At 45.5% G+C, this 13841-nt stretch overlaps 1 protein-coding gene across 10 annotated transcripts in view; it reads left to right on the forward strand.

Annotated features, from left to right (window-relative positions):
• The window catches only part of PHF14 (PHD finger protein 14), a 1104121-nt gene that overhangs the window by 282905 nt on the left and 807375 nt on the right, over nucleotides 1-13841 (forward strand). For all 10 annotated transcript variants that reach the window (XM_029588971.1, XM_029588965.1, XM_029588970.1 and 7 more), the window contains one exon: nucleotides 7157-7263. In XM_029588971.1, coding sequence (XP_029444831.1) covers nucleotides 7157-7263 — 107 coding nt within the window. The remainder of the gene's footprint in view (nucleotides 1-7156; nucleotides 7264-13841) is intronic.

Consider the following 13841-nt stretch of genomic DNA (forward strand, 5'->3'; position numbering starts at 1 on the left):
ACTCACTCCTCTAGGGCCTGCCTCCGTTCCAGCCCTAGTGCCATCTCCTACGTGGAACCGTTGTGTTGAGTACATCACCTTCAAGCCTCTCAGTGCTCAGGGATCAGGTTCTCGCTCCTCAAGGGCCTGCTCTCCCTATCCTGGGGTTCTCCATACTGGGGCTTTGTGCATATTGCACTGTATTCATTATTCTCAGTTCCTTCCACTACAGCACTGCTACCGGAGGAGTTGCTGTTCCAGCGCCTGAGGGATACTAGCCCAGCCGGGCTACTTCTGCTGCTCACCACTGCCACCTCTGTTGGCTTCACCACATTGTCTAATAAAAGATCAATCTCTGTGTTTGTGTGTCCTAAGCTGAGCCTGACCTGTGGCCCCTCACAGGACTTCCCATGGGCGTGGTCAGCTGCCACAGTGTTCAAGAGTCCACCCAAACCTCACTAATTATAACAGATGCTTTGCTAGTGCCTGCATCTCTGAACGGAGGCTGGTCACCTAGGGCCCCATTCCTTGTGGCTGACAGTGAGGATGAGGATCCCTATGACTCCTGGGAGAGAGTCAGAACTTTCTCCTCCATAAGAGTGAAAGAAGTCTCGGCCTGAGGAATTAACCTTCGCAGGGTTTGTGAGGGTGATGGCGGAAGCCATCCCATTTCAGTTACTGATGGAGGATGCCAGGCACAAAATGCTTGAGATCCAGTTCGTGGAGCCTCCTAAGGAGATTATGGTGGTCCCTGTACATGACATCCTTAAGGAGCTGCTGCTGTGTATATGGGAACAGCTCCTCACAGTGCCTCCAGTTAACAAGAAGGTTGACTGGGTCTACCTTGTATAGAAAGCTGCTGGATTCGATAAACGTCAGCTTCCTCAACAGTTGGTGGTATTCAAATCTTCTCTCAAGAGAGCCAAGCATTCTCATACCTATTCCTTGGTGCCCCTGGGGAAGGACCACAGAGCAATGGATGCTCTTGGCAGGAAAGTGTTTCAAGGGGCTGTGCTCATTGCCCGCATTGCTTCCTATCAGCTTTACATGAGCCAGTACTCGTGAGACATCTGGAAGCAGGTGCAGGAGGTGGCCAAGCATCTGCCTCAACCGCAGCAGGATACCCTCATGTCACTGGCGCATATGGGTTTGGTGTAGAGGAAACACCGAGGTCCAAGTGACATGTTGTTTCTGAGATGGCATCAAGAGTCTCTTCCGTGGGAATCTGCACCCGCAGAATGGCATGGCTGCGGGCCTTGGATCTCCAACTGGAGGTACAGGAATGACTTGCTGATGTGCCTTGTACTGGGGAGAATTTCTTCAGAGAGAGGACGAGGGATGCAGTGGCCCAACTCTGTGACCACCATGAAAATCTCCAACAACTCTCCTCCAGCACTCCGGACCTGCCATCCTCTTCTAGGAGGCCGGCGAGAATGGACAGGAAGGTTTTTTTTTTTTTTTGCGCTAGAGGAAGTATTATCCTCTGTCCCCTCACTCCTGCCAACACAAACACATCTTCTGTGGCCATCCAAAGCAGCAGAGAGCCAGCCCGCAAGCCATAGCTGGTGCCTCAGTCAACTCCAGGAATGGGGTTTTGACTCGGTCGTAGGGAGTTTAGGCCAGTCACCCATACCTGTGACTTTGGAACCCCCGGTCGGGAGCAGACTGGTTTTTTGTGAACTAGTGGCCCAGTATATCCTCTGACCAAAGGGTTCTTTCCATCATCCATCAAGGGTACCTATTGAATCTATTGGGTGTCCCGCCAAATTGCCCTCTGTACCTGTTTTGCAGGCCACTAATGCATCATATGGTAATGCTAGTGGAACTTTCCTCCCTCTTAACGGCCAGAGCGGTCAAGCCTGTCTCACCAGGACAAAGAGGGCGGGGATTCTTCTCCCGGTACTTCCTGATTCCTAAGAGAACAAGGACTCCGTCCCATCCTAGACCTTAAGGTCCTTGAAAAAATTTCTAAAAAAAGAAAAGTTGAAGATGGTTTCCCTGGGCACCTAGATCCAACTTTCACAAAAAGAGGACTGGCTATGCTTCTTCGATCTAAAGGATGCATACATTCACATCGAGTTCTTCCCCACTCACAAGAATTATCTCTGATTTGTAGTGGGGAAAGAGCACTTCCAGTACCGGTTGTTGCCATTTGGGCTAGCATCAGCCACGTGAGTCTTCACAAAATATCTGGCTGTGGTGACAGTGCACCTCTGCAGGCTGGTAGATCATGTTTTCCCTTATCTGTACAATTTTGCTGGTCAAGAGCACATCTAAGGCAGGGGGCCATCAGGTCCATGCACTTGACCATCCAGTTGTTGGAGTCGCTAGGGTTCTTCATCTACTACCCGAAGTCCCATCTTGGTCCGTCACCTCAGTTGGACTTCTTAGGAGCCCTGCTAGCCTTGGCTCAGGTTAAGGCCTTCCTGCCTTGTCAATGGGCCATCAGAGTTTCAGCAGAAACAGCAGGTAATGGCACATGTTGAGGCTATTGGGCCATATGGTTGCAACGTCTATGTCACTCCCTTGGCATGATTACACAAGCACAGAGCCCAGTGGACCATGAGGTGGCAGTGGTGCCAGGCCATACAGAACCTCCAGGACTGCATTGATTCATGTCTCTCTGAGACTTGTTGTTCTGGTGGTGGATAATTTCATATCTCAATCGGGGGATCTCTTTTCAAAGTCCTCCTACCAAAATTGACCTAACCATGGATGTATCCACCCTGGGGAGCTCATGTAGATGGATTGAGCACCCAGGGTCTCTGGTTTGCTCAGGAAAGTTGTTTTCAAATCAACTTCCTGGAGCTTCGGGCGATCAGGTACACTCTATGGGCTTTCAGAGATCGGCTGTCCAGCAAAGTTGTCCTGATCCAAACCAACAATGAGGAAGCTATGTGGTATGTCGTCAAGTAGGTAGGTACGGGATCGTACCTCCTGTGTCAGGAAGTGGTCCAGATCTGGTCATGGGCCCTGTCCCATGGGATGGTGCTCAGGACCGGGATGGAGAACATGGTAACGGACAGACTGAGTCATGCCTTCAGACCCCATAAATGGTCTCTGGATTGGGGGGATAGCAAATCAGATATTCCGCCTCTGGGGGAGCTCGGACTTAGATCTATTTGTATACCCTTGCAACAGGAAGGAGTGTCGGTTTTGCTCCCTTTATTGATAAGACAGCAAACCAGCCTCGAATGCCCTTGCCCGTCATTGGGTCAAGGGTCTTCTATACACATAATCCTCTGATTCCCATGCGGACTATATCCTCATAGCTGCTTATTGGCCAAGACAAATCTGGTTTCCACTCCTATGAGAGTTATCAATCTGGAGACCGATAAGTCTTCCCCAGATCTCATCATGCAAGATGGAGGCAGGTTTGCGGCATCCTAACCTCCAGGCCCTGTCTCTCACAGCCTGGATATTGAGAGGTTAATTCTGCAACAACTTGATCTCTCAGAGGTTGTGTGTCAGGTCCTATGGACTGAAATGGAGAAGGTTTTACATGTGGTGTGAGCAGAAGGTCTTGGGTTTGTTCTCCTGCCCCCCCACAAATACTGCTGAAAAACCAACTCCATTAGAGTTCATCTCAGTGCAATTGGCACATACCTCCAGGGTGTAGATGGTAGCCCCCATCGCTGTACAGCCTATAGTTGTACGATTCATGTGGGGCCTGTTCAGTTGAAGGCTCCCTAATGCCTTCTGCGTGCCTTGGGACCTCAACATGGTGTTAGCTCAGCTGATAAATGTTCCTTTTGAGCCACTGAACACCTGTGACCTGAAGGTCTTGACCTGGAATTCATATTTTTGGTAGCAATTACCTCAGCATGCACTGTCAGCGAGCTGCGGGCCTTAGTGACTTATCCACCTTACCCCAAGTTTTATCATGACATGGTGGTCTTGCATACACTCTCTAAGTTCCTGCCTAAGGTGGTGACAGCTTCTATCTTAACCTGTCCATCATCCTGCCAACATTCTTTGAGGCTCTATTCGATTCAAGGTGAATGAGCAGTGCATAGTTTGGATTGCAAGCGATCCTTAGCCTTCTATCTGGAGCGGACAGAAGCCTATAGACAGTACACCCAACTTTTTATTTCTTTTGATAAGAATAGGTTGGGTGTTGCCTTTGGCTAATAAGGAGTGGAGGTGATGAGCGGTATACAGTTATGTAAACACCATAGAAGAGGGTATAGCGCTATAAAGGCTCATGGATCCAATTTTTAAAGGATTCAATAAATCAAACTTGAGAGATTGATGAGATCAACACATCCGTCATTTATTAAATAATATTCTTGCAGAGAGGTCTTTAGGTCCCCCGACATGGACCGTGTTTCGCCACAAGGGCTGTGTCAGGAGGGACAAAGCCCAATGGTAGAACGGTGAAATGTGTAACTTGACAAAGTGAAATGTGTTGAGTGCTGAACGTCAGAAATAAGTGTAGAGCCTTTCTGAGGGGATCCAAAGCAACTGAAAACTTGCAAATATGAGTGGCAGTGTCTCCTTAAGGAAGGGTTTCAAACGAAATGTTCAAATTTTAGCCGATTCGACAAAAAAAGTATGGTGGCTCCGCAGGGCTCTCTGCAAGAATATTATTTAATAAATGACGGATGTGTTGATCTCATCAGTCTCTCAAGTTTGATTTATTGAATCCTTTAAAAATTGGATCCATGAACCTTTATAGCGCTATACCCTCTTCTATGGGTGTTGCCTTTGCCAAACAAACCCTATCCAGTTGGCTAGCAGATTGCATCTCCTTCTGTTATACCCAGGCGGAACTGCATCTTGAAAGTCATGTCAAGGCTCATTCATGGCTGTGTCTGTGGCCAATTTGCAAGAAGTTCCCGTGGAAGAAATCTGCAAGACTGTGGCGTGGGGTTCTCGACACACGTTCACATCTCACTACTGCCTGGATGGAGATGGCCGATGCAACAGTAGGTTTGGCCAGTCTGTCTTTCGGAATCTGTTTGAGGTATAGAACCCAGCTCTCCCCGCCTAGGGTCTGTTGTTTGCGTTAGGCTGTGTCCCCTCTGTTACCAGCAGCACTGTTGTGCCTGTTGGCCACTGGTGTTCTCCTTTTTGTATTGGGGAGCAGCCTGTAGCTTGGGATTCACCCATGTGTGAGGACTACCATCCTGCTTATCCTCTGAGAAAGCAGAGTTGCTTACCTGAGGATAGCAGGATGTTAGTCCTCACAAAACCTGCCTGCCACCCTGCGCAGTTGGGTTTCTCCTAATTTATCATTTATATATAATTCTATGTTGTTAGACTAGGGAGGACCCCGCAGGGACACGTGATATATGGCATGCTGGGCATGCTCAGTGTGCCAAGTCAAAGTTCTTTGTAGGTTACAGACAAGTGCCAACACCGCCTGGAGCCACAACACTTTCACTTAATTCCTGACCTGATCCAAATGCTAAAAAGCCTGCTTATGTACCCATACTAACTGATCTCCTTGCTAGCACAGCTTCCTATATAGCCCGTGAATAGATAATTATCTCCTTTACATTCCATTTGCATGCACTCATGTAAAACCTACTGCGAGTTATTATGCAGATATGTGCGCATTTTTCCGTGCTACATGCATTATTACATACGTGCGTATGATTAGCATAGATAACCTGCGCAAAAACCCATGGCAGGTGTTACGCAGCTTATTACATCAGCCCCTTAATCTTCATTCACAATGTTTGTAGGTATGCATATGTGTAACCAATGTAGTGCTTCAGAGCCAAGATGCTTTTGTTGGTTTCTCCATTTTTCCCCCTCATGAAATCCAAATGCCTGTAATTTCTTCTTTTGGAAAGAACAGGATACAATTTCTTACAGTACTTGATTTTATGCAGGTTGTTCCATTGTTGGCTTAAGAGAAATTATCCCTCCAGAAATTTTGAGTGCTAACCTAAAACCATATAACTTTCTTCAAGTTTAAAGATACTAAATTATGGTTTGGTCAGTTTTATTCACATTAGAGATCTCCTTTGTGAGAATAGAAAAGCTAATTTGCAGTCTCAAAGCTAATTTTTATCACAGATTGTGCTTTTCAGTAGGAAGAATCTAAGCTTAAAGTCTCTTGCTCTGTCTACTGATCAGTGTTTTAAGATTAAGTGCTATACAAATGCACAGATAAGTTTAGTAATTTGGTAGCTGAAATCTGGGCTACAGTTTCAGTGCAGATCGACCATTTACATGTATCACTTGTAATAAGTTAAGGAAATATGAATTTTTGTGCAGAAATGTATTGTAATACAATAGCAGGATTAGGTGACATTGAGTAGAATTGATTAAACTGAGGGAAACCTTTTAGTTTGGATGACTAAATTTTGGAATTGTTGACCATTGGGTCTAATGAAAATATCTTCCATAAAGGGTTTTAAGTTTAAACTAGACAATCCAAGCTAATGAAAGTATCTGAAGGTACAGTTGTGCATAAACAGCAGAATCAAATATTGTTAAATAACATTGCTTATTTTAAAACTGTATAAATATGCTAGCAATATCCATGTCCCAAAGAGTTCATATTTAACTTGAATTCAGTAAATTTAAGTGGCTTACACAAGGTCGGTTGTAAGTATAAAAAGGGGAATACAAAATTGGATGCCCATGTTTCAGAGAACCATACATTGAACTAAACTACTATATCCACCCAGTCTATCTTAAGTACATATGATTTGCCATACTAGGCCAGATCAAAGATCCATCAAGCCAATATTCTGTTTCCAACAGTGGCCAATCCAAGTTACAAGTATTTGACAGGATCCAAAATGGTTGATAGATTCATACTGCTTATACCAGGGAGGAGAAGTGGATTTCCCTACCTTAATAATGGTTTATGGACTTTTCTTCCAGGGAATTGTCCAAACTTTTTAAACCCAGCTACACTAACAGCAGCATTGAATTTCAGAGCTTAATTATGGTTTGAGCAAAAAAAAAAAAATTATCTTGTTTGTCTTAAATGTACTATCTAGTAACTTCATTGCATGTCCCCTAGTCTTTGTACTTTTTAAAAGAATAAATGATTTACATTTACCCATTCCACTCCTCTCATTGTATAGATCTCCATCATATTTTCCCTTAGGCAAAAGAAAATGTTAAGCTTTATGATAGATCCTTTCCTGCAGTTTTCATTGCCAGTTTAAAACATGATTGCTGATGCCAACAAACTGACATTGTTTTTAAACAGAAAGAAATATGCGCATGATTCAGATACAGGAAAATATGAGCGAGCAGAAGAATATTAAGGATAAGCTAGAAAATGAACAGGAAAAACTGCACATAGAATATAATAAGGTGAGCAATTTGGTAAATGCAGATAATTTTGCTTGAGGTTCATACTCAATTTGGATTTCCTGAGCCAGAAATACAGTTCTTGAAAGCAGAGCCTTCTATGCAAGGGGCCAGTGTACTAAAATGTGTAATGCTTTTGCAACTAGTAACAAGCACAATCAAGTTTATGCACATAAGCTTGCAAACTTGTCAATGCAAAATGTATGTTAATGAGATGCAAAATCATTCAATTTTTGGAAAAGGAATGTGTATTAAAATGCAAAAAAGTTAATATAGACCTGTTAATCTAAAACCATAACTACGCCTCTGTGAGGTATAGTTAAGTTTTTGGGATGATATTTGTGCTAATGTGCTAAAATCATGTTTGTAAATTAACGAAAAACTTGTTAGCATGTTAGTCCACATTCATGGACCATGATACTAGTGCATGGTAATGGCTGATATTAACACACTTACATACATTGACTATCTTATGTCATGGATATTTTATACATTGGGGATGACTGAAGGAGAAGATTTGCAATGAAGATAATTTGAAAAAAGCAGAGAAGTACATTTATTTACAAATAACCCAAAAAATCCCTGATGGGAAAACAAAACAAAAATGGTCTTGTAGGCAATTTTTTTATATTTGAATTTGTAATTTTGACATGTAAAATTGTTTACCAATATGAGCATTTTGTGTTAATTCAAGAAATTTAGCTATCAATGAAAAGGCCTGAACTAAATCTTAAAATAAATTAGTGATTTCTAATCACATTTCCAGAGAGCTTTTATAGCTTGAAATATAGTTTTGTGAAATAGTTTAGGTAATAGTAACAATTTTCAGATGTTCATAGTAGCTGTAAAAATATTCCTTTGTAAAGTGTGCCAAAAAATGTGAAAATAATTCTGCAATCCTTATAACCTGATATATTCTAAAATTAAACCTAGATATTCAATTATTTGTGCTATTCTATGGGGCGGATTTTCAGAGCCCTGCTCGCGTAAATCCGCCCAAAACCGGGCGGATTTACGCGAGCAGGGCCCTGCGCGCCGGGAAGCCTATTTTACATAGGCCTCCCGGCGCGCGCAGAGCCCCGGGACTCGCGTAAGTCCCGGGGTTTTCGGAGTGGGCGTGTCGGGAGGCGTGTCGGGGGCGGGGCCGGAGCGCGCGGCGTTGCGGGGGCGTGTCGGTAGCGTTTTGGAGGCGGGTACGGGGGCGTGGCTACGGCCCGGGGGCGTGGCCGCGCCCTCCGTACCCGCCCCCAGGTCGCGGCCCGGCGCGCAGGAGGCCCGCTGGCGCGCGGGGATTTACGCCTCCCTCCGGGAGGCGTAAATCCCCCGACAAAGGTAGGATGGGGGTTTAGACAGGGCCGGGCGGGTGGGTTAGGTAGGGGAAGGGAGGGGAAGGTGAGGGGAGGGCAAAGGAAAGTTCCCTTCTAGGCCGCTCCGATTTCGGAGCGGCCTAGGAGGGAACGGGGGTAGGCTGCGCGGCTCGGCGCGCGCAGGCTATACGAAATCGATAGCCTTGCGCGCGCCGATCCAGGATTTTAGCCGATACGCGCGACTACGCGCGTATCTACTAAAATCCAGCGTACTTTTGTTTGCGCCTGGAGCGCAAACAAAAGTAGGCTGTTCGCGCTCGTCTGAAAATCTACCCCTATGTGTATTACAAATTTTTATATATAGTAATGCTGCAAAATATTTTAACAGCAACAAAAAATATTTTCAGGTAATAACACGTTAAGCATTATAATACTGTTATTAACATTTTTATTCTTAACTACTTTGCATATAAAATAAATTTTATAAACTTTTTAAAGAACCAAACTGCTGTCCAATGTTCATAATACAGATCAGCAACTCAGTATATATACATATATAATATGTATGTTAGTGTATATACACAGTTGTAATTTATTTGATTTGATTTAATTCCACTTTTCAGGCACTTCAAAGCGGATTACATTCAGTTACTGAAAGTATTTCTCTATTCACAGAAGTTTTATAATCTATCCTCTGGATTCATCAAATTGCGTTAACGCATGGATAACGTCTGCAATAAGATAAAGGGATGTGTTTAGGGAAATTTTAGAATTACCGCACCTCGCGATAACATACAACTTTGCATCGGTAGTATCCTGTGCTGCGGTAAACCTATTGCGCCCAGCGATAATTCCTATTTTCACATATTGTGGAGAGAGAGACTGCCTATCTTCAAGGCCTTCATATTAGTCAAGTATTTATATCTCTCAATAGGAAGGCCATCTTATAGCTTGAGGTGAGGTGTTAGTGGTGTTTTAGGGTTTAGGGGCCAGTTTCTCATATAGAGTGATACGTGCGAATAGCACAGTATACCTCTGTTAAGATTTGACATCATTTAGAGTGAGGGAAGCCTCACAAAAATGCCATTTCTACTATATTCTCTGACCCTAGCTTGATGGACTCTATATCAGGGTACCATGCGCTGTTCGTAAAAACAAAAAACCACAGACATGCCTCCGGCTGCCGCTCAGTGTACTGTTGGCCATAATGGCGCCTGTATCTAAGAAGCCTAAGCATCTTTCTCTTTGCACTGCTTGTCATATTCTGGCATCTGTCTGGAGTGCCTGCTAATTTGTGCCACCTTAGCAGGAACTTAGGGTGCATATGGAAGACCACCCTATCATGATAAATTTTAGTGTAAGGTGGATAAGTAACTAAGACCTGGAGCTTGCTGACCCTGTGCGTTGAGATGACCGCCACTAAAATATGACCTTCCAGGTCAAGTACTTCAGATCACATGTGAGCTGCACCTCAAAAGGAACTTTCATCAGCTGAGCTAACACCAAGTTGAGGTCCCAAGTCACAGCGGGAAGCCTTAGGGGACGCTTCAATTGAAGCAGGCCCCGCATGAATCATACAACTACACCCTAATCATACAACTACACCCTAATCATACAACTACACCCTGGTGGTATGCACCAATGCACTGAGATGGACTCTAACGGAGCTGGTTTTTTAAGCCAGCTTTCGATAGGTGTAGAAAATAATCGAGCAGTTTTTGTGTGGGGCAGGAGAACGAATCTAAGGCCTTCTGCTCACACCACATGGAAAACCGACTCCAGTCTATAGGACTTTCTAGTGGAAGGCTTTCTAGAAGCCACCAGGACCCGAGAAACATCCTCTGATAGAGTGGTTGCAGAATTAACCTCTCAACATTCAGGTTTTGAGTAACTGTGCCTGGAGATTGGGATGTCGCAACCTGCCTCGTTCTTGCGTGATGAGATATGGGGAAGTCCTCAGACTGTTCGGTCGCCGGATGGACAACTCCCATAGGAGTGGAAACCAGACCTACCTTGGCCAGTAAGGGGCTATGAGGATCATAGTCCCCTTTTCCTCGCTTCAAGAGAGTCTTCATCTTTAAGGGAATCAGAGGATATGTGTAGAGAAGACCCTTGACCCAATGACGAGTAAGAGCGTTTGAGGCTGGTTTGCCATCTGACCTGTATAGGGACCAGACCTGAGGCATCTTCCTGTTGTATGGAGTCGTGAATAGATCTATGTCAGGTCTCCCCCAGAGGCCAAATATCCGATTCACCACCCTCAGGTCCAGGGACCACTCATGAGGTCTGAAGGCACAACTCTGTCCGCTACCATGTTCTCTTTCCCTGCCAGGTACATGGCCCTGAGTACCATGCTGTGGGACAGGGCCCATGACCAGATCAGAATCACTTCTTGACACAGGAGGCGCGATCCTGTACTTCCCTGCTTGTTGACATACCACATCGCTACCTGGTTGTCATTTTGGATCATGACTACTTTGCTGGACAGCTGATCTCTGAAAGCCCTTAGTGCATACCTGATTGCCTGAAGCTCGAAGAAGTTGATTTAAGAACAACTTTCCTGAACAGACCAGAGACCCTGGGTGCTGAGCTCATCTACATGAGCTCCCCAGCCCAGGGTAGATGCATCCGTGATTAGGACAATTTGGATAGGAGTACTTAAAAAAAGAGATCCCTTGTTGCAGATTTGAAAGTACTGCCACCAAGACAACGAGTCTTGAAGAGTCAGGGTGAATTGGATGCAATCCTGGACATTTTGCGTGGTCTCACATCACTGCGACCTCAGGATCCATTGGGCTCTGCGCATGTGTAATCATGCCTAAGGGAGTGACATGGATGGTTGCATCATATGGCTCAGCAGCCTCAATGTATACCAGTCTGACATCTGCTGGCTGTGCTGAATCTCTGCCATGATGGTCATTAAAGTGACGATCCTTTGAGGCAGGAAGGCTTTGGCCTGAGCCATGTCTAGCAGGGCTCCTATAAAGTCCAATTGAAGGGATGGACCAAGATGGGACTGGGTAGTTGCTGACGAACCCTAGCGACTCCAACACCTGCGCATGGTCTAGCGAATGGACCTGACGGCCCATACCTGAGAGAGGCTCTTGACCAGCCAATCGTCCAGATTAAGGAAAACATGCATCCTCAGCCTGTGGATGTGCACCGCCACCACTGCCAGGCATTTTGTGAAGACTCATGGGGCAGACGCTAGCCCGAACTGCAGCACCAAGTACTGCAAGTGCCGTTTTCCCACCTCAAATCAGAGATACGTCTTGTGATTGGGGAAAATCTTGATGTGAGTATATGCATCCTTTAGATTGAGGAAGCATAATCAGTCCCCTTTATGCAGAAGGTGGATGAAGGTGTCCAGGGAAACCATCTTGAACTTCTCTTCTCTGAGAAATTTGTTCAACGCTCTTAGGTCTAGGATGGGACGGAGTCCACCTGTTTTCTTTGGAATCAGGAAGTATCTGGAGTAAAATTCCCACCCTCGTTGCCCTGGTGGGCATGCTCGACCTCTCTGGCCGTTAAGAGGGAGGAGAGCTTTGTGAGCAGTACCTCCTGATGCATTACTGGCCCCCCCAAACTAGCTCGGATGGCAATTTGGTGGGACATCCAGTAGATTCAGTTGGTACTCTTAATGGACGATGGAAAGAACCCACTGGTCCAAGGTTATACTGCTCCACTGGTTCGCAAAGAACTGCAGCCTGCCCCTGACCGGAGGGTCCAACGTCCCGGATATGGGTGATTAGCTTGTGCTCCCTATGACCGTCACTGGAGTTGATTGAGGCACCATCTGGGGCTTGGGGACTTTGCTGGCTGGGGCAATCTTGAGAGTCCTGATGCTGTTGACAAGAGTGAAGGGGCAGAGGATAATACTTCCTTTGGTGAAAGAAAGACTTTCTCTGTCCCAGTCTCACCGCCGACCTATAGGAGAATGACTGGTCTGGAGTATTGATGGAGAGTTGTTGGACGGTTTCATGGTGGTCCCGGAGCTGGGCCACCGCATCCCTCACCCTATCTGCAAAGAGATTCTCTCTAGTACACAGCACGTCAGCGAGTTGTTCCTGTACCTCCAGTTGGAGATCTGAGGCCCATAGCCATACCATTCTGCTGGCACTGATTTCATCTGTAACAACCCTTGATGCATCCCGAAAATGTCATAGGTCGCTTGGACTTAGTGTTTCCCCTTTTCAGGCCCTTATGCACCAGCGATATGAGGGTGTTCTGCTGCTGTTGAGGCAGCTGCTTGGCCACTTCCTGCACCTTTCAGATGTCCTGCAAGTACTGGCTCATGTAGAGCTGATTGGAAGCTATGCAGGTAATGATCCTGGCTCCTTGAAACACTGTCCTCCCAAGAGCATCCATTGCTTTATGGTCCTTACTAGGGATGCTGAAGAATGGGTCCGAGAATGCTTGTATCTCTTGAGATTAGATGCAACCACCACTGGCTGGTAGGGCAGTTGACACTTATCGAATCCGGTAGCCTTTTGGACGAGGTAGACCCCGTCAGCCTTCTTGTTAATGGAAGGCACTATGAGGGAGTGTTCCCATATCCTCAGCAGCAGCTTCTTAACTATCTTATTTTATTTATTTTTTATTTATTTAAGTTTTTTATATACCAACATTCAAGACAGTGGTCCCATCATGCTGGTTCACAAGAAACAGGGGTGAAATTATAATAAACTTTACCATTTAAACAATAGTGCAGAAAAGCAGTTACATATAACAAGGAAAACAATAACTTGGAATGAGAAGGGAAATGAAGATTAGAAAGTTATATATATGTATAAATAACATTGTGAGAGGTGGCTATTAACGCTTGTGTACCGGAACTGCCACAATCTCCTTAGCAGGCTGCACAAACTGGAGGACCTCAAGCATTTTGTGCCTGGCATCCTCATCCTTCAGTAATGGAAATGGGATAGCTTCCATCATCACCCTCACAAACTCTGAGAGGTGGAGACTTCCTTTGCTGTTGTGGAGGAGCAGTGTTTGATGGTGCATCCCCCAGGGTAAATAAGGACCCTCATCCTCACTGTAAGTAACAGGGAATGCTATGTGCTCAGCCATTATCCAGAAGTGCAGACCCTGGCAAATCTGGATGGGGGGCTACAGGCCTCTGTGTCTCTGCCAGCCTGGGTAAAGCTTTCTCCTCCAAGGAACCGGCAATAATTACTATATTGGAAGGAGGAGGCTGTGGTGCCACGATGGGCACTGATTGCCATCCCAGGAACTGACACCAGCTGGGTCAGTACGCACCTATGAGGGCAT

Source organism: Rhinatrema bivittatum, chromosome 2 (genome assembly GCF_901001135.1).
Source record: "Rhinatrema bivittatum chromosome 2, aRhiBiv1.1, whole genome shotgun sequence".
NCBI classification, from domain to species: domain Eukaryota; kingdom Metazoa; phylum Chordata; class Amphibia; order Gymnophiona; family Rhinatrematidae; genus Rhinatrema; species Rhinatrema bivittatum.